General features: G+C 42.9%; 1 protein-coding gene and 1 pseudogene across 3 annotated transcripts in view; one reads left to right on the plus strand and one right to left on the minus strand.

The window, feature by feature from the left end:
* The window catches only part of LOC143418546 (protein NLRC3-like), a 45,766-nt gene extending 39,112 nt beyond the window's left edge, over positions 1-6,654 (plus strand). For both annotated transcript variants that reach the window (XM_076883612.1, XM_076883613.1), the window contains 3 exons: positions 273-446; positions 4,264-4,310; positions 4,459-6,654. In XM_076883612.1, coding sequence (XP_076739727.1) covers positions 273-446; positions 4,264-4,310; positions 4,459-5,066 — 829 coding nt within the window. In that variant the 3' untranslated portion in view covers positions 5,067-6,654. The remainder of the gene's footprint in view (positions 1-272; positions 447-4,263; positions 4,311-4,458) is intronic.
* A 5,409-nt stretch (positions 6,655-12,063) lies between these two features.
* On the minus strand, positions 12,064-20,790 carry LOC143418698 (protein NLRC3-like; annotated as a pseudogene). The gene is made up of 7 exons (XR_013098731.1): positions 19,017-20,790; positions 17,923-18,096; positions 16,606-16,779; positions 16,157-16,330; positions 15,706-15,879; positions 13,051-13,097; positions 12,064-12,902 (listed from the first exon to the last, which is right to left on the minus strand). The product of XR_013098731.1 is annotated as a protein NLRC3-like (transcript).
* Positions 20,791-21,773: the final 983 nt, after the last annotated feature.

Consider the following 21,773-nt stretch of genomic DNA (forward strand, 5'->3'; position numbering starts at 1 on the left):
TACGTTTTGCGCAACTATTTTTAAAGCCCGGTAAAATTGCAACCGCATAAGCTAGCGCAATTTATTTTTTATTTTTTTGCATATGAAACTTGAGTAGTTGTACTCACATCTTATTCATTTAGCTTGTCCCAGGTCACAGTTTCCTTCCACATATGGCTTTGCAAGATTTGCATTTGCAGGAAAAAAAACCCCATTATATTCCTGTAGGACTTGGTTCTATGGTAGGTCTTAAAGGGTTAAATAACTTTTCTTGTTGTTTTGTGTGTCTGCAGTTTGTCAGGCTGTCTGATCACAGAGGAAGGCTGTAATTATCTGGCCTCAGCTCTGAACTCCAACCCCTCACATCTGCGAGAGCTGGACCTGAGCTACAATCATCCAGGAGACTCAGGAATGAAGTTGCTGTCGGCTGGACTAAAGAATCCAGGCTGGAGACTGGACACTCTAAGGTATGGTAAGAATGTTCAATAGAGGAGGAACAGCTGGAAATGTTCTTTTTTATTTCAAACTGACGTTACCTTTGGACAATTTTTTTATTCTTTATGTGTATCTTCAAATGTTTTTGGCATTTTGCAATTTTTTTTATGTATTGCACACAATGTGGGTGCCAAATACTATTATTGTTTCCTGCCTAACAATACAATGACAATAAAATAACAATCCTTAGTCTTGAATGATAGTAAAATAACTTTAACAGACAAAGAACCCTACAGAAATATATATTTCCAGTATGGGTCCCTAGGCTAAACTGAAGCACTACTGGCCCGGACGTCACCCAAAAAATTACAAGGTCTGCATCAGGTGTTGAGCAACCAGGACACACTAATGAGCTTCTGGAAGTAAAAGGCACAAGTGGGCAAGAGATGAGAACAGGGCGCTGTTGGAATTCTTCTACCGAGTAACCCCAGCCAAATAGGATCTGGGACCTATGGAATTGTCCATACCCAGGAATCCAGACTGATGGTGAAACAACTAGTACCTCAGTGCTCCAACATTTGGAAGAAGGAACTGCTCTTACGTCTAGAAATTGATGAAGAAATGCTATGGCAAGGGGCAGGTCAGGAGGGAGATACTATCATTACCCATGCAGAAGGAGTGTTGAGTGTTGAGTAGCTGACCTAAATGACAGGATCATGGTGAAGTTTGAAACCTGGACCCTCTGTAGCCAGTTAAAAAGTTTAAGTGAAGTACCCTCTGAAGATGCACTAGTTCAGGGGTGTCAAACTCCAGTCCTCAAGGGCCAGCATCCTGCTTGTTTTTGAGATATCCCTGCCCTACCTGCTGCTGATTACCTGAATCAGGTGTGCTTTGCCAATAAGAAGCAACAAAGGCAGGTTAATTTGAAAACAAGCAGGACAGCGGCCCTCGAGGCCTGGAGTTTGACACCTGTGTACTAGATAATGTGAAAGCAGCATTCTGGACAATTTGAATAGCAACCATCACTGAGACTAATGAGCTGATCTACACCTTAGAGTTGTTCCTGTGCTGGCAAGATTGGTGCCTTTGTGCTATCTTTCAGACCAGATTTGTCTGACCACTGGAAGCATTTCTGGATGTCATCCACTTCCTCTCTCTGCTAGTGGTACATACCGTGCGGAGGCCTGCCCTTCCATGATGGTTCTTCTCCATGCTCCTTTTTGTTCTTAGGTTTCTGCTGCCTGAGGTATTCATTGAGCACACATTGGGTTTTGGCAGTGGTTCTGATGCTCACCAGTCCTTAGCCTTCTTCCTTCTGTGAAACCTTCCATTTATGGTAAAGAGCGTCCTTGTCTTGATGTCAGTGACTTCTAGTGATGGGTAGATGAGGCCTCGTGAAGCGTTTCAGCACATTCTCCAAACTGTATCGATACTGTGTCGACACAGTGTTGCTGTTTTGCTCCATACTGACCCTGCTGCACCTTAAATATTATTGCAGGCAACTTACTTGAGACACACAACAGACACTGATTCAATGACCTAGTCATACTTGTATACACTGTAAGGTATTGTACTTTCCATGGAATCACTTTATATATCTTTTACATTGCAAATATTGTAGTGATCTTTAAAATATTTTGTGAATGACATTAAGTGAAAATTAAAATGAAAGTATTGTGACCCTAATACCCTAACCCTAATATTACCCATTTAAATGTAATTGACTCAGAGTTTATTATAAATTTCTATTCAGAAAAATGAGTTTATCCAATTCTTTTTCATTCAGTCTATTGCGTGTTTTTTGACACCATTTCCCCAGCTTTGGAAAACACAAGCTCACAGGGCACATATGAAGCTGGGGTACACAAAAACTGTAAAGCCAGGTCGAAAAGGTCCAGATAAGATGTCTTCCTATTCCCCCAGTACGTTAAAGGATCCTCTGATTTTGGAATGTTTCTCTTCAACAATCTCCACAATACTAAGGGGCTGGCAGTCCTTTATAATAAAATTCAGGACTGCCTGGTCCAGAGAAATCTTCCTAGATGCTTGATTGAAAAATAATAAAACACATATTAATAAAAAAAAAAATATTATAATGCTGCTCAATGTCTATATAGGCCGACGTGTTCATTCTCGGTGTGTTTGTCTCCTCATTTTCATGTTTGGCTCTGTAATGCCTAAGCATTGAGGAGGTGCTTTTGTTAAGAAAGCTCCGCAGAACAGATGCAACATTTAACCTGCATAAAATAAAATAAATAATTTACACTGCAAGTCACTTTACTGTTTTTCCTATTCTGATAGATTACATTGAAACAAAGACAGAAAAACAGTTACCTTATTTGCAGTTACAAGATCGAAATGATCCCACACAGCAGAAACATTTCTTTTTTCTTTTGGGCTCCATTTTGTTGTAGAGACATATGTATTTTTTTTTTTCTTCGCGAGAGCAATTTTGTTTTTTGGTGGCGACTCATTCCGTTGGCAGATGTGGAGGCAGTACCTTTTAAACACAGTTTGACGTGTTGGCAATGAGCGATAATCCAGCTGTGTCGTTCACATGACTTTTTCTTAAAGTGACACACGCACCAATACAGGTTTCGCTCTCATACATGCGCCGGTGCGTCAGTGTTGCTGGACCCATCACTAGTGGCTTCTATCTTGTCCTTTGGCCACCTTATTATCCTAGCAGGGTACCTGATCACTGGCAGAGGGACAGGTGTTGATGACCGAGATCTTGTTTTTCCCAGTCAGCTGACTCTTGCCTGACTTTGTGCTGGTATTTCCTAACAGCTTAGTTGTGGTTCCCATTTGCCTGTGAGATTCCTAAGTACTTGTATCTGTCCTCAGTATCTGCAATGTTGCCTTCTGGTAGTACAATAACATTAAATAGGACCACCTTCCCTCTCTTTGTTACATCCAACTAAACTTCTTCAGTCTGAATGACAATCCAATGTCTTTGCTGAACATCCTAGTGGTGTGGGTCAGTGAATTGAGCTCTCGTTCACTCTTGGCTGACCACTTGATTTCAGCCACGTAGAGAATGCACCTAATGATTGCTACATTCCTGTTTCAGTAGCTAGTGTTGTTAATAGTCTCATTGAGGGGTTTCAGGCCCAGGAAGAACAACAGTGGTGGAAAGACATTTCCTTGATAGATCACACAGATGACAGTGACTTGTGCTTGGCTTGAAGTTGGTCTCCAGTGTTGATTGACAGATTCCCATTGAGTTCCTGATGAAGACTCTTAGTGTCCAGTTCATCTTGTATAGTTCAAGGCTTCCAGGTTTCCAATACTTTCAGGAGCCAGGTGTGGGCAGCGAGTAAATAGTCAATCCAGGTGGTGCGCAGGTTATACTCTCAGGCGACTGCTCTGTCTACCAGAAATTGATGTCTCACTCTTCTGGTGTTACTGACAATTCCTTTCTGTGCCCTGTTAAAATATTGAGTCTATTATGTATCTGCTTCTGATCTTAGCCAGGATGTTGCCTGAGAGGAGCTTCTGTGTGGGACTGAGGCAGGTTATTGTCCAATGTGAGTCATTGGAAATCCAGACTGTCCAGCCTTTCTGCCATTCAGCCATTCTGGGTGTCTCTCATAGAAAAAGAAGAGGAATAGAAAGGTTATGAAGCTTAGAGTGTGAATTAGTCATATCTCATTCATTATAGTGGTGTACTGGCAGTGCCAGGATCAGCCCAAACCATCAGCAATTTGATCCACACATGAATTGAAGTGTACTTGTGAAAATATTGGACTGTTCCTTTATCAGTGTCTAACAGTATGTGTATGAGAGCCATGTAATGTCCATGTGTGCATGCTGACTGTGCTGCTCTGACCCCCCTCCTCCTTTCAGGGTGGAGCCTGCTGGAGTCCGATGGTTGAGACCAGGTCTGAGGAAGTGTAAGTGTGTTTTTAATGGGATTCATGAAAACAAAGCAGCACACATTCAACCATCTTCATCATGTCAGAAGTCATCATCAAAGTGTCAATCAATGAACAGATGATGGATCAATAACTGCAGCTGGATTGTGTTTGTTCTCTCCATCAGATTCCTGTCAACTCACAATCGACACAAACACAGTGCACACAAACCTCCAACTGTCTGACAACAACAGGAAGGTGACAAATGTGGATCAGGTTCAGTCATATCCTGATCATCCAGACAGATTTGATTATTGCCCTCAGTTACTGTGTAGAAATGGTCTGACTGGTCGCTGTTACTGGGAGGTTGAGTGGAGTGGAGACGTTTTTATATCAGTGAGTTACAGAAGAATCAGAAGGAAAGGAGACAGTTATGACTGTGTGTTTGGATGGAATGAGGAGTCCTGGAATTTGAGCTGCTCTGATGATGGTCCTTGCTCTGTCAGGCACAAAAACAGTGAAACACCCATCATCTCCTCCTCCTCCTCCTCCTCCTCCTCCTCCTCCTCCTCCTCTGTCTCTAACAGAGTAGCAGTGTATGTGGACTGTCCTGCTGGCACTCTGTCCTTCTACAGAGTCTCCTCTGACACTCTGATCCACCTCCACACCTTAAACACCACATTCACTGAACCTCTTTATCCTGGGTTTACAGTCTTGTTTCCCGGTTCCTCAGTGTTTGTCTTCTGTGGAGAGTCTAAAGAGTCTGCTCCTGTTAGAGAAAGCTTTGACTGTTGAACAGATAGTTCAGTCTGTACATGTCTCCTTCACTCAGAAACTGCCATGGTCCTGGGTGGCCCAGTGTTTTGTATTTGTGTTTTTGTATTTTGAGTGTCCAATTTGATTTTAAATTGAACACTCAAATTAGGGCTACTGTAAAGTCCAGTTTTTATCATTTAAGGCTATTTTATCCAGGCCGCATTTTTAAACAGTAATCCATGCTTTTATTTCATCTCGTTTCGATTACTGTAATGCTCTGTATTTTGGAGTTAGTCGGTGTCTTCTCTCTCGTCTGCAGCTGGTCCAAAATGCTGCTGCACGACTTTTAACCAGAACTCGTAAAAGAGAGCACATAGCTACCATCCTCGCTTCACTCCATTGGCTGCCTGTATATCTTGGAGTTCATTTTAAAATTGGCATGTTTGTTTTTAAATTTTTAAATGGTGTTGCCCCAACTTACCTCTCTGAGCTTCTGCATCCTTACTCACCCCCAAGGTCTGTCAGGTCAGCTGACAAGCTGCTCCTGGAGGTACCCAGGTCCAAGAGAAAGCTCAGAGGGGACAGGACCTTCTCTATTGCTGCTCCTAATCAGTGTAACAATCTGCCCCAGCACAATAGAAAGACCCCTTAATTGTCCACTTTACACTTTGGCTTATGACACAGTCTGACCCTGATTTTGATGTTTTAATCTAATGTGATGATTTTATTGTTTTAAATGTAATTCCAATTATCATTTTATACTATTTTATTATTGTTTTTGATATTTGTGCTAATTTTATTATTTTAAATATCATTTAAATTATCACCTTATTTTTTTCAATACTTTTTTCTTTATTTTATATTATTTTCTTTTTTTTTTTACTTGTTCAATATATCATTTCTGGCATGTCAAGTGTAAAGCACTTTGTGTTCAGCTATATATATATATATATATATATATATATATATATAAATTCCCCACTCGCCCCTGTGGGCGGTCAATCCTTCAAGCTCGGGTCCTCTACCAGAGGCCATGGGAGCTTGAGGGTCCTGCGCAGTATCTTAGCTGTTCCTAGGACTGCGCTCTTCTGAACAGAGATCTCTGCTGTTGTTCCCGGGATCTGCTGGAGCCACTCGCCTAGCTTGGGAGTCACTGCACCTAACATCAACATAACAGCAACCAAGAAAAGGGCAGAGCAAAAAAAGACAGGTAGTGGTCCTGCACCCCCTCGTCAACAAGTTGGTTAAGTGAATAATACCCTCACGGGAATATCGATATCTCTCTATGAGCACACTGTCGCGCTGAGCTAAAGGATCCTGTCTGTCCCGCAATATACGCTGAATTCTGAGGACTCTCCTTATCAATCTTGCACCTTCCGCAATGGGTTGGTCGCGTATACGGACAGGACATGGCTGCGACAGGCTTCCCAAATCCACCTTCGCTTTTATAGCCGTGGTCTCTCATCTTGATTACACGAAGTAATTTGCAATTACTACTCTGAAATATGAATTACATCTGTAATAATCACATACATGTAATAGAATGTTAATAGTACATTTCCCTTTTTTAGGAAATGACCTGTATGTATCTGTGTGACATCAATACAAGGATCAAGTGCTGCATTAACTTTAGTTACATTGATGTTATTTATTTATGGTGAAACAGTGGTGGAATATCGCTGTTGCTTTCGTATAAATGACGCGGACATACCTGCGTGGCCGCGATCTAATCCTGTTTACATAAAGTAAACCTGCTCCCGAGCAGGGTTAGGGTTAGCCACACTAATGTTCCTGGGCAGACATGTGGTGCAGCATGGCTGATGGCACTGTACCTGCAGCTGTCATGGACAAGAACCACTCAATACCTCACCCAAGCCAAGCCTGTGCTGATGTTGTGATCTGAGACCGAGACACTAACCCAGGATCATGATATGATGTTGTGAGAGTTTCACTAAGAATTAGCTCTGATTACAAGATTTCAATCTATCGTAACTCTAATTTGTATTTACTTCAGTTTGTTCATCTTGGAGCTGTGTGCAGCTGAGGACAGTCTTATTATTACCAGGTGAGGATATGTAACAGCCACAGTCTGTAGAGATGATGTCACCATGGAGTGGTGATGTCACTGGAGCTGCCAATATGTGCTCCAGCCAAAGCTACACCAGAGGGTTGTGCTGTGTAACAGGTTGGTGCAGGTGGTGTTATCCACATTTGAACATTAGGCAACAGTCTCATGAAGACACTTTCTATTGTTCACTAAAGACCAACAATAACAGAGACAAAGGGAGAGCAGCAGAACTAGTGCTAACAATTAGCACTGCTAGCCTGCCCACCAACACCAGCTAATGTTCTAAAAACGATGATCAATGATTTTGCTGTAACGGCTCCAGCTGTCTGTGTCAGGGACACGTTGGAGATGAAGTGAGTGATCCAGTGACAAAGGTTTGGAAACCTGCAGTCAGCTGAGACTAAAGGAGTCACCTGACCGAGAGACGAAATGTTTCACTGAGAACGTCCAGATGAACAGAATCAACCTTTGGGATAATCTGTTCCACACATCCATGTTTCACTTACTGCATTATATTTCCTCATTGCTGTGCACACAGGCCTGTGGCTTATAACCAACTCCAAGTTCAGACTCAGAGGCTGCTGAAGCTGTTTTCTGGAACAGAGACGTGTTGGATATAAAACCAACTCTTCTTTATGTGTCAGCACTGAGGAAAGGAGCAGCTTCGTTTCTAAGTGTATGAAGGACTGTAGCAGTGTGTGTGTGAGCTTTATTTCACAGACAGAACCATGTCAAAAACACAACTTCAGGTAAAAACAATACAAAATCAAAGAGTCTGATCAGAAGGATTAAACAGAGGAGTGTGGGACTGTTTTTAACAGACAGCAGGTTAAGCCAGGCTGGAGGAGTAAACTGAGCCTTGGTGTGAGCAGCAGTGTGTTTGACAGGAAGCTGAGATAAACAGTCTGGAGCCCATTTAGTGCTTCATATGAAAGTGTGAGGATTTTAAAGCAAATCTAAAATCAAGCAGGAGTCAGTGTGAGAATGATTTGTGCTTTTCCTCAGTCAGATGCTGGGAGTTTCAGTTCATCCATGTTCAGCGTGCTGTGCTTTGTGTAACAGGAGAATATGACAGTATAAATCAAGTCTTCATGTCACTGAAAGCCTCCACAGTCTGCTATGGAGGTGCATCAGTTTGGATTTACAAGAAGAACATTTCTTAAACCTGCCACAAGATGGCGCTCCAACAGAAGGGATGTCCACAGTGTAACACAGACACACACATACTGTGTGAATGTGTGAGTGAATGGGCTTTCAACACAAGGCTTCTGCTGCTACCTTTAATGACATAATTAGCTAACAAGAACAAACTGTTAATTACCACCAAAGAACGGCTCCAGATTTTAGCTGCTGACCATTTTGTGAAACGTTGATTACATCAGCTTATTGTTGATTTTTCAACCTTAATATCAGCTGCTTTAAAGGAGCCTGGTTCTCTCGCAGTAACACTTTTCTTCACTAGATGCAGTGCAGGCACAGTCTGTGTTTCTAAACTACACACTAATGTTCATTGTTGTGCAGCTAAATCCTCCCTCTGGATGGGAAGAATCCCTGTCAGGCTTCAAACACCTGGCTTGGTGTTCTGGAGCTAATGTGTCACCTGTGAGGACTCTGAGATGAACACACAGCAGACACTTCAGTTCTCCGTCTGTGTGTCCTCAGTTTCCCAGCATGCCTTGGCTGTGGTGGTGGAGGTGAATGAGGGGGAACATGCTGCTCTGTCAGCACTCAGGTTTCATACCTGGTGATCTCAGAGGACAAAGCGGCGTTACAGCAGCGCACGTTGATGAGACCTGATGCTCTGAACAGTTCAGACTTCAGCCTCACTCTGAGAAAACAAACGACTGACTGTCAGCAGCAACTACACCTGCTCCATCAGTGACGGAGAGAAGAACTGAGACTGAGAGACATACAGCTGCAGGTCAAAGGTCAGAAGCGCCCGCTCTTTGTACGGGTCAGGAGTTAGTACTGCAGAGGTCAGAGGTCAGCTTGCTGACAAACCATTTGAAACAGTTTGGAGCTAAAAGCACAACAGCAGAGGAAAGAAGAGACACTGCAGAGATGATGCAAAATATTGTGTTTTGTTCTCAGCTGTCAAAAAGTGTAACACACGTGTTCCAGCACAGCCTTTGTGTACTTTCACTTCTCCATACTGTCCATTGGAAATCCTGTTTGTTCCTTTTTGATTTCAGTCCATGTGTCCAAAGCAAACTTCTGTCCCACACTTTCTCTGCTGACTCTTCACCGATGCTCAGATGATCTCAGATGATTTCACCAGAACTCATCAAAATTCGGGCTCCACAGAAACCCAGACGTCACTAAACAAGCGTAACAAGCAAAGTGAAAACTGGTCGTTCAGCTTTATTGACCAAAGATAAGCTCACATGTCACCTCATGACACAGACACTTATTTCCACAGCATGCACGAGGACTGACAATAAGTGTCTATAAAGCCACTTCTATCTGCCACACCTGTGCTTCTGTCATGGTTGCTCTCCTCTCACTCTGTCATTTATCCACAGTCTGCCTCCCTCTGCTCCGTCAGCTGACGTCCTCTCTACACCACCTGCTGTGTTTTATCCTGCAAAAACACATTTAAGAAGCGTTGCACCGAGTAACGGGAGTAACTGCTATAAAATCCATTTAAAGGAGGTGGTGCTGAGTGCTGTGACTGGGGTCCCACCACTGACATCACGGGTGGAGGACATGTTGGAAAACTGCTACAAAGTGCTGTGCAGCCAGCAGAGCTTACAGTCTGTCCTGTGTGTCATACAGGCTCTCACACTTAGTCCATAGAGATGCTTCCTTTTGTTTGTTTTAAGGTTTAAATGGATTTGTTGAATGTGTTTCTTTTCATCAGTACTGCCATTTAGTTGTGTAAATGTGCATGTTAGAAGTGTGAAGAGGTTTTGTGTTTAGAAATGTATAGAAACCAATCATTTACTGACAGCATGTCTGATGGAAATAAGTGCAGATTATGTATGAAGTCTAACTGCACACAGTAACTGTGTTACAATAAGGACTTAACAGCGCCCTCTGCTGGAGTGTTTCAGTACTGCGTTAACTAGAATACACCACCTCCTCCTCACACCACCTGCTACAGCTCTACTCTTCTATGACTACAGTCATCCACAGCACTGATGTGAGGTCACATGGTTCATATGTAAGGAGCACAGCTGACCTCAGGTCAGTTTAATGACTGTGAGCAGCAGCTGTGTTATTGTCACTGTGACAGGGAGACACTCTCAGACACAGCGCTCATGTCAGCTTGTTCTCATGCAGGAGGATCAGGAGCTCCATGTTTGTCTTTCTGTTTGAATCATGATGTGTTTGTGCCATCAGAGTCTGTCATGAGTACTCAGGGTTTCACAGCAGCTCTTCTGGATGCTGACGAGGACTCCAACCTCATGTTTCACCTCTCTGAGCTTCTGATGTCTGTGAACACTCGTGTTTCTTCTCTGGGCTCATCTGGACAAAAACACCTTTCTGTGTTTGGCTGCAGCCTCATTCTGACTGACAGGAAGTGTGTTATCCATGAGCTGCACTTCTGTGAGGAAGTTTCCTGCTGTGTTTCCTGTCTGTGGACAAACACGAGTGTTCCAGCTGAGGACTTGGTTCCTTCCACCTGTCCATACAGGACATCACGCTGTCTGCAGCTCTGTAAATGCAGCTCCAGGTCCTTCCACGTGCTGCTCTGTATTTGTGCAGTTTGTAGTGTGTCCTGGGAAACGTAGCACACATGGTGTTCTTCTGCTGTTTCCTCCTTTCACTGAGTGTGAAACACTGACGCTGTGCTGTTGTTCACAGAGGGGAGCTGATTCTAGCTGCAGCTGGACTCTGTCATCTAACTGAATGTGTTGGTGCTGATCACGGGGCTCTGAGGGGGGAGCAGCAGGAGGACTCTGGATGCTGACGTCAGTGTATCTGTGGAAGCTCCCACAGCGTGTCTGTCATTCAATATTGTGCTGTATATTGTATCTATGCAAAGATGAACAGACTGTGTGTTCACTGGTCTCTGTGCTGCAGCTCTGATGTCATCATCACTCCCTCCTCCACCCTCAGCAGTCCCAGCATGCTGCTGTGGTGCACCCCACCCTCACTCTACACCTGAGCCACAGACCACACCCTCCACCTCAATATACACCACAGTTTTCTCTGCTGTGGAAATGAGATCAGGAGGAAATCATCATTATTATTATTTAATAAACGCTCACATTAATGTGGGCTTATTTGTTTCATATTAGAAACATTAGTTGAGTGTTTTTAGTATAAAATGGTGAAAGTCCCTCTTTTTGCTCCTCCCCTCACCTGTGGATGGACGGTGCTGTTACCGTGGTGACAGCATGTCCACCCCCACTGAAGATCTCAGTCACTGTGAAACATAGAAAGCTGCTTGTGTGGCCTCTGCCTCACATGTAGATACAGCTACAGGTTTCTCTGTCAGTCAGACTGAAACAGTGTCCTGATGCTGCATCATTCAGCTCTGTGCCCCAGTCAGCATCACTGGGAGCTACCAGTGTTTCTGCCCTTTTCCTGTAACACTACACTCAGCACAGGCTCAGCTGGTATCCAGTGTTGGACTTTGGCTTCAGCTGCTGTGATAGATCCTCTAACATAGTTTTCTTTGACTTCTTCAAATGCAGCTGAACTCCAGCTGGTATTTTCTTGGACTTTGCAGCTGTTTCTGCTCATCAGTTCATTCCTGCAAACCTCTGAAGCTGAACAACAATGATGCTGCATTGCTGGCTGATCCCAAAAGGTTGATTCTGTTCATCTGGACGTTTTCAGAAACGTTTGCTCACTGATCAGGTGACTTCTTCAGTCTCAGCTGACTGCAGCTTTACAAGCTTACAAACAGCACATTTGCACAATGACTGAAAGCAGCAGCACCTGATATATATGATACTAATATAATACATATACATATATAATCCATACTAATGATGAAGGAACTGAGCTCACAGTCCATTGTTCATTCAGTGAACTACTCAGTTTATTTTGGGCCTCAGAAATGCTCACTCTGTTTGTACATCACTGTCAGCAATAGACTCATTCTGCTGTGTGGACAGGAACACATGTGACATCACTTCCTGTTTGTTTGGGACTGAAGAGGAAGAAGTTTACAAGGAATCATTTAGAAGAGTTTCAAACATCAACTGATTGAATCCATGAATCTGAAAACGTGTTTGTGAGTGAAAGAGACAGACATGTACAGACTGAACTATCTGTTCAACAGTCAGAGTGTTTCTGTAACAGGAGACACTCTTTACACTCCACTCAGCACAGGGACACTGAGGCACCAGGAGACCAGGGACTGAACCCAGGATAAAGAGTTTGAGTGAATGTGGTGTTGAAGGTGTGGAGGTGGATCAGAGTGTCAGAGGAGACTCTGTAGAAGGACAGAGTGCCAGCAGGACAGTCCACATACACTGCTACTCTGTTAGAGACAGAGGAGGAGGAGGAGATGGATGTTGATCTCTCATTGTGCCTGACAGACTGAGGACCATCATAATCACAGTACAGACTCCAGGACTGATCATTGAATCCAAACACACAGTCATAACTGTCTCCTTTCCTTCTGATGCTTCTGTAACTCACTGATATATAAACGTCTCCTCTCCACTCGACCTCCCAGTAACAGCGACCAGTCAGACCATTTCTACACAGCAGCTGAGGATGAACATCAAATCTGTCTGGATGATCAGGATATGACTGAACCTCCCACACATGTGTCACCTTCCTGTTGTTGTCAGACAGTTGGAGCTTTGTGTTCACTGTGTTTGTGTCGATTGTGAGTTGACAGGAATCTGATGGAGAGAACAAACACAATCCAGCTGCAGTTATTGATCCATCATCTGTTCATTGATTGACACTTTGATGATGACTCCTGACATGATGAAGATGGTTGAATGTGTGCTGCTTTGTTTTCATGAATCCCATTAAAAACACACTTACACTTCCTCAGACCTGGTCTCAACCATCGGACTCCAGCAGGCTCCACCCTAAAAGGAGGAGGGAGGTCAGAGCAGCACAGTCAGCATGCACACATGGACATTACATGGCTCTCACACACACACTGTTACACACTGATAAAGGAACCGTCCAACATTTTCACAAATACACTTTAATCCATACGTGGCTCAAACTGCTGATGATTGGACTGATGCTAGATCACTACATCACTGTACTGAATGAAATACAAACTGTGGCCTTCATCATCTTTATATCTCCTGTTTAGGTGGAAAGGACACCTGCCTGCCTTTGCTGCCAGCTGGTTTTCTCCTCTTGGAAACACATTTACCATGGCTGACACTTTATTAGGTACACGGTGCCCACTGTCTCAGGTACAGTTCACCTGTGACCTAATAAAGTGGCGGTCACTTGTTATGAGCCATCTCCCTTCAGCTTTTTTAGCCGACCTGTTTACCTCCAACTTTGCATCAGCAGCAGCGAGCCACAGACCGAGTCCGGCAGGAGCAACAATCCCACCACAACTTCTTCAGAAACGACCTCGTCTGGTTTCATTATTTTATTTCCACACAGAACAGACTGGATGTTATCAGCACACAGAAATCACATGAACTTGTGAATTAAAACATGTTAGTGGATTATCCACCAATAAATGAGGAGATGTTGGACGTGTTAACATATGACAGATTAGGCCTGGGTCTGTGGTACTGTTAGCAAACAGAATATTAACCAGGAACAGCTCGTTCATTTCCATCATTTAAGTTGGCTGATACAAACCACACCTCATCTCTTAATGCACTGAGCTTTCCTCATCTCTGACTCTAACTGACTGCTGGGTCCATGGTGTTCCTCCCCCTGCTGAGAAGCTGCAAACAGCTGCCTTCTTTGCGTCACATACATCAGTCTGTCCACTGTCAATCTTTCCATGACTTTCCCTGGATGAGGTGTTAGAGCTGTAGGCCTGTAACCTGTGGTCTTAGTGGGGTCTTTCCCTGCTTTCACAGTTCTTTCCAGCTTCCTGATATATTCTATTATAGAAGAGCAGCAGAGCCTCCTCTAACTGCTTCATCATGATGTAACACACCTGATCCTCCCCAGGTGAAGTCATTTCACGCATTTAAGAGCTGCTTTGAATTCAAACATTACATTAGAACTATCCTCCTCTCCAGGATTTTCCTGATTTAACATTTCAATATGATTCATTTTTGTTCTCTCACATCTGCCGTCATCACTTCAATTATTCCCACTGTGGATTTGATCAGGTTGTTTGCCCAGCAACTCTACATTTTCCCATCCATACTACCTGTAGCTCATTAACACTATTAATACTGGAAACTGCTGTTGAAGGCTGATGGTGACACTTTCTGGTGAAGAAGTGAATTGCAGTAACAGGACTGGCTGGCTTATGATACACTGGACATTTCCATCAGTGCGTTTATGAAGCCACTGTAAGTAATAACAGGTTTATTACCTGTCAGGACCTTTGTGGATATTAGTTTATTGCATGGCCTGTTAATGTGTGTCGAGAGGAGTTGTTGTTGAAGCTAACAGCATCATTATTGTTGTAACTGTGTAACAGGTGTTATGTAAACTACATTTATATTTCATTGTGGGAGAATCAAAAGCGCTTTGTTTCCTCTGCTCACAGACAACACAGATACACGCATGTATATACAGCCCACGTCCAGCTCTGCATGCACTCCTTCTGCTCCGTTTCTATAGAGAATAAACAGTTTAACACAATCATTCTCCATTGTTTTCAACTCAACCAGCTGCATTTAATGAAGGAGTTTGAATTTACTTTACAACAACTGCTGTTGTTTCCTGTCTGCATTCATGTTCTTTACTGTACTCCACACATTCTGAACTGGTGTAGTTCTTCCTAAAGTACTGCAGTATTCCTGCCAAGACATCCTTTTAGTTTTCCTAACTGTTTCCTCTGATGCTCGTTGCTATTTTTCCCTCAATGCAAATTCATGCTAAGCTCCTCCATATCCATCCCTGTTTCTAAACCTATAATGATTGCTTTAATGTGTCTTTGGGCTAATTATGAGTCTGTCCACATGTTTGTAGTTCCCCACTTGCTTTGGTTTCTTAGCTCTGATTCTCTGAAATTTATCCTGGAAATCATTTACTGGCATCTCTCCCTCTCACTCCCACTATCCCCAGAATACCAGCGTATTCATCTCCTGGTTTATCATATGGCCTCTTTACATTTTCTCCAATCGTCCCTGTTTCTAGAGTCTCGTCCCATCTGCAGGTAGTCCAAGAGAAACTGCCTCTGCCATTTTTCTTCTTCTTAATCATTGAGTTTTCTCTTCACTTTCTCCATTGGGTCTTCTTAGACTCACTTTCCAGAAAGCAGCAACATATTTTGTGCCCCATTTTTCAAATTGTGCATCTTACTTCAGCTTAATGTGTTTACTGTTTTGTTTTTACACAGGTCATGTAAAAGAAATCCTACCAGAGACTCGACAAAGCTGAACTGAAAGACAGCACGGGCAATAAATCAGAGCAGCACAGAACTTAAGCACACATATATAAGGTGATTTAACAAATCATGTCTGTTGTAAATGAGTAAGCCATTTATCGACCTGACTCAGGTTTTAAAATCATCATCAGAAAAGACTGAATCCTGACCTGAGAATTCCAAGTGTACACTTTGGACTTTCCACTGCAGAAAACAGAAGCTTCACTCCTGAATCCTGCAGGTTGTTGTTACCCAGGTCCAACTCTGTCAGACTGGAGGACTGGGAGCTCAGGACTGAGGACAGAGCTTCACAGCTTCTGTCTGACAGGTTACAGCCACTCAGTCTGAAAGAATGATGACAAGAAGACATGATACACTTGTGTTAAAGTATATTCATGGTGCCATGAGGAGCTACTACATTTACAATATTTCAACACTGTTTCAGAACATGCTGGAATCCTTATTGCCTCACGTTACAAAAGTCAAATGTGGGAGTTTACTGTGACTTGCATGGATTCATTTAAAAAAAAAAAAACATACACACAATGTTAATTTTTTCCAAATGAAATTGATTAAATGATGTTAATTGATGAAAAAAAAATTGATATTGCTTGATCTGACCTCAGCGTTTCCAATTTGCAGCATTGACTCTTCATTCCAGCAGACAGAAGCTTTAGTCCTGAATCCTGCAAGTTGTTGTTAACCAGGTCCAACTCTGTCAGACGGGAGGACTGGGAGCTCACCACTGAGGACAGCGTTTCACAGCTTCTGTCTGACAGGTTACAACCACTCAGTCTGAAAAAATGATGACAAGAAGATATGAAACACTTGTGTTAAAGTATATTCATGGTGCCATGAGGAGCTACTAAATTTACAATATTTCAACACTGTTTCATGACACGGTGGAATCCTTGTTGCCTCATGTTACAAAAGACAAATGTGGTAGTTTACTGTGACTTGCATGGATTCATTTAAAAAAAAAACATATACACAATGTTAATTTTTTCCAAATGAAATTGATTAAATGATGTTAATTGATGAAAAAAATAATCGATATTGCTTGATCTGACCTCAGCGTTTCCAGTTTGCAGTATTGACTCTGCATCCCAGCAGACAGAAGCTTCACTCCTGAATCCTGCAGGTTGTTGTTACCCAGATCCAGCTCTGTCAGAAGGGAGGACTGGGAGCTCAGGACTGAGGACAGAGCTTCACAGCTTCTGTCTGACAGGTTACAACCCCTCAGTCTGAAAAAATGATGACAAGAAGATATGAAACACTTGTGTTAAAGTATATTCATGGTGCCATGAGGAGCTACTACATTTACAATATTTCAACACTACAACACTACACAATACAAAAAACTTGAATTTTACAGTGTTTATTTATCGAAAAGAAAAAAAAAAAAAAGCTAAATGTCACTGTTAATATTGTCTGGCCGGAAACAGCGGGGGTGTCCAAATTCACAGGCTGCATCCACCTGAGGACCCAGCCTTCGCGGTCTAAGTGGGCCGTGTTCTCGGAAAGCCGGGTAGGCTGGAAGTGAGTGACTGTGAAATTGGACGGGCAGAATTACGTCACGAGCTCTCTCGGTGGACTGGCACTCAGCCGTCTGCTCCTTGCTATCTAAAATATAACCGGACGTTGGCGTAAATTCTCGACCATCTCACACTTCTGTCAGTTTTCTATTTGACATTTATTCAGGTGTGTGAAAACCCCAGAGGAATTCTCCTGAGGGATTAATAAAGTTTTATTTAATCTAATCTAATAACTTTAATCTCAGCCAAACCAATTTACTCAAACACATAAAACAGTGAAAAAAGCCAAACAATAACATTTTTAAGTTATCTAAGTGACTTATACATCATGTTTAACCTGAGTAGCAAAAGTCCGCGGGGGTTTGCTGTTCTCACCGGCTCAGATATTTGAAGTTTACCCAGCGACATTCTTGCCTGAAAATATGTTAAAAGTTTATTTTGTGACCCAGAAAGAGTAATAAGAGCAATATTAAAACTAAGTAGCTGCAGCCATTGTTGGAAACTGGAATTGGCTGGGCCGCGCTATGAATTCTGGGATATGGTTTTTCTATTTTGTTTTCCGGGTGGAAAATCAGGAGAAATACGGGAGAATGTTGGCTCCGGGAGATTTTCGGGAGGGGCACTGAAATTCAGGATTCTCCTGGAAATATCGGGAGTGTTGGCATGTATGTTTCCAGGACATGCTGGAATCCTTATTGCCTCATGTTACAAAGACAAATGTGGCAGTTTACTGTGACTTGCATGGATTCATTAAAAAAAAAAAAAAAAACATACACGCAATGTTAATTTTTTCCAAATGAAATTGATTAAATGATGTTGATGAAAAAAAAAATTGATATTGCTTGATCTGACCTCAGCGTTTCCAGTTTGCAGTATTGAGTCTTCATCCCAGCAGACAGAAGCTTCACTCCTGAATCCTGCAGGTTGTTGTTACCCAGATCCAGCTCTGTCAGACGGGAGGACTGGGAGCTCAGGTCTGAGGACAAAGCTTCACAGCTTCCGTCTGACAAGTTACAACCACTCAGTCTGAAATCAAGCGGGAAGGGAGAGAAGATCAACCAAACAAATCAGAGCTTTATTACTTTTTTTGTTGTTTTTAAGCAGAAATCAGTGAGGTGCTGGTAGATTCTGTTCCTTTGGTTTATTACCCAATAACACACACATACACTAATATTTGTGACGTTTGTAATAGCAGCATTTACAATGCAAATCAACAGCGATCACAGATTGAAGGGGCCTGAATAAAACTACAAGGCAGTGATTTTTAAGATGACCTGTTCTTCCAATTTCCAACAACAGATTTCTCCAACCTTACAGTTAAAAATAATTCTTTATCTCATACTGAATCTTGGTGCACCTCCCCCCAGTTTATTAAAATGAAGTGGTACTGAAGTTGCTGTAAGTGATGTGTGATGCCACTGATTTCCTTTCTGATCCAATACAAAGTAAAATTCAGGCTGGTATCTGCGATACTGATGAAAACTATTCCTTCAGAATCAATACAAGACATCATAAGAAAATATGATGTCTTGTATAACATAAAAAGCCTGAATTTTAAAATATTCAGTTAATAATCAAAAACATGTGACTGAAAATAATAAAACTGAGAAACATTTTATGGCCATTGCTACGGGCCATTCGATCCTTTTACAACCATTGCAAGAGCTTGGTTGGCATAGCCGGCAATAAGTTGGATAGTAATAAGTCCGGTGGGTGATGGGCTCCACCAGGGCTGCCCTTTGTCACCGATTCTGTTCATAATTTTTATGTTTAAAGGCTGTATCAAAAGTTCATTCAAGTTACAATATTGTGGTCAAAAGTTCTCCTTTTTTCTTTTATACTATACAACTACGCTGGCTCATGGTTTTAGGACATGGATCTGTCATGGAAGAAATCTATGACCACGTTTAAATTTTAAAAATAAACATGAGTACAAATGTACTCACAGAGCTTTGGTGGAGGCTTTGACCACTGGCAGCAGCCTCAGAAGAGCCTCCTCTGAAGCAGAGTATTTCGTCAGGTCAAACACATCCAGATCTTCTTCTGATGACAGTAAGATGAAGGTCAGAGCTGACCACTGAGCAGGAGACAGTTTACCTGTAGAAAGACGTCCTGATCTCAGGGACTGTTGGATCTCCTCCACTAGAGAACGATCATTCAGTTCATTCAGACAGTGGAGCAGATTGATGCTTTTCTCTGCAGACAGATTCTCACTGAGCTTCTTCTTGATGTGCTGAACTGTTTTCTTATTGGTCTGTGAGCTACTTCCTGTCTGTGTCAGCAGACCTCGTAGGAGAGTCTGATTGGTCTGCAGTGAAAGACCCAGGAGGAAGCGGAGGAACAAGTCCAGGTGTCCATTTGGACTCTGCAAGGCCTTGTTCACAGCACTCTGGTGGAGAGATTGAAGTTTTGGTTTGTTAAATAATTTAGATTTCTTGGAGGTTGTTTGTTGTTGTTCCAGCAGATTGAGTCCAGAGTTGATGAAGGTCAGATGGACATGAAGAGCAGCCAGAAACTCCTGAACACTCAGATGGATGAAGCAGAACACCTTGTCCTGGTACAGTCCTCTCTCCTCTTTAAAGATCTGTGTGAACACTCCTGAGTACACTGAGGCTGCTCTGATATCGATGCCACACTCTGTCAGGTCTGATTCATAGAAGATCAGGTTTCCTTTCTGCAGCTGATCAAAAGCCAGTTTTCCCAGAGACTCCATCATCTTCCTGCTCTCTGGACTCCAGTGTGGATCTGTCTCAGCTCCTCCATCATACTTGACCTTCTTCACTTTGGCCTGAACCACCAGGAAGTGGATGTACATCTCAGTCAGGGTCTTGGGCAGCTGTCCTCCCTCTCTGGTTTCCAGCACATCCTCCAGAACTGTAGCAGTGATCCAGCAGAAGACTGGGATGTGGCACATGATGTGATCCTGCTAGCCTGCTCCTCATCTCTGAATCTCTTCCTGAAGTACTCTTCCTTCTGTGGGTCAGTGAACCCTCTGACCTCTGTCACCATGCCAACACAGTCAGGAGGGATCTGATTGGCTGCTGCTGGTTGTGTGGTTATCCAGAGGCGAGCAGAGGGAAGCAGTTTCCCCCTGATGAGGTTTATCAGCAGCACATCCACTGAGGTGGACTTTCTAGGGTCAGTTAGGATTGTAGTTTTGTGGAAGTCCAGAGGAAGTCGACACTCATCCAGACCATCAAAGATGAACACAACCTGGAAGTCTTCAAAGCTGCAGATTCCTGCTTCTTTGGTTTCAGTAAAGAAGTGATGAACAAGTCCCACCAAGCTGAACTTTTCCTCTTTCAGCACATTCAGCTCTCTGAAAGTGAATGGAAATATGAACTGGATGTCCTGGTTGGCTTTGTCTTCAGCCCAGTCCAGGCTGTATTTCTGTGTTAAGACTGTTTTCCCAATGCCAGCCACTCCCTTTGTCAGCACTGTTCTGATTGGTTCATCTCTGCCAGGTGAGGCTTTAAAGATGTCTTCTTGTCTGATGGTTGTTTCTGGTCTGTCTGGTTTCCTGGATGCTGTTTCAATCTGTCTGACCTCATGTTCATCATTGACCTCTGCAGTCCCTCCCTCTGTGATGTAGAGCTCTGTGTAGATCTGATTCAGAAGGGTTGGGTTTCCTGCTTTAGCGATGCCCTCAAACACACACTGGAACTTCTTCTTCAGGGTGGATTTAAGGTTACGATGACAAACTGCAGCTTGAAGTTCTGAATGAGAAGAAAAATAAACACTGTAGAATATTTAGCTGATTTAGAGTTTAGAAATGTGTTAAAATATAATGTAGAACTGTTGTAGAGACACTGACACTGCCCTCACTATAATAAAGGCTGATTGTAGGAGTAGATTGTAGGAGACCTCTCCCCCACTGAGTGGAAATTCCCCAGAGGATGTTTTAGGGTGGGGGTCTCAACATTTGTAACTGTGGTCTGGAAGTGAGAGGGGTTTTATGACCTCTAGGGAGTTACCTACACCCACAGTGTTTTAACTGTCACGCGCACACAGTCACACACGAGCACTTACATAGACACATGGGAACGTGCTCTGTCCTCCTCTTCCTCCATCATCATCTTCAGTCAGTCTGAGAGGTAAACCACAAACACTCAGTGAGTTCACATTAACACTCAGTGAGTTACAGTCGCTGACCTCTGACCTGTCATGTGACCTAGAAACCAGGTCACATGATTCACATCAGCTCACACACACTTTCTACCTTCACCTGCAGAGGAAACACAAATCATTTATGTGCACATCAACTGAAATCCTCCTTTCCATCATGTGTGCTGTCCAAATATCAGCTGCTTCTTTCCTGCTTCATCTCAGTGTCAGCTGAATATAGTCAGACAGCAGTGTGAGGCAGAGGAAGCTGCCATCAGCTGCTCTGCTATCAGTCCACTAGATCGAGCCTGAAGCACACACGATGCATTCACTGACACACACCGATTCACTATTAATAAGAAAAATTAGAAGTGACAGTTTGTTTCTGTACTTGTGTTGATGTGGACGTTGTGGAATGTTTCCTCTGTCAGTGCGCCCCAGGGTGGCTGTGGCTACAACGTAGCTGCCATCACACCAGTGTGTGAATGGGTGGATGACTGGATGTGACAAGCGCTTTGGGGTCCTTAGGGATGAGTAAAGCACTATACAAATACAGGCCATTTACCATTATGTAATTAAGTCAGTCTAAATATCAAACC

Source organism: Maylandia zebra, linkage group LG5 (genome assembly GCF_041146795.1).
Source record: "Maylandia zebra isolate NMK-2024a linkage group LG5, Mzebra_GT3a, whole genome shotgun sequence".
Taxonomy (NCBI): domain Eukaryota; kingdom Metazoa; phylum Chordata; class Actinopteri; order Cichliformes; family Cichlidae; genus Maylandia; species Maylandia zebra.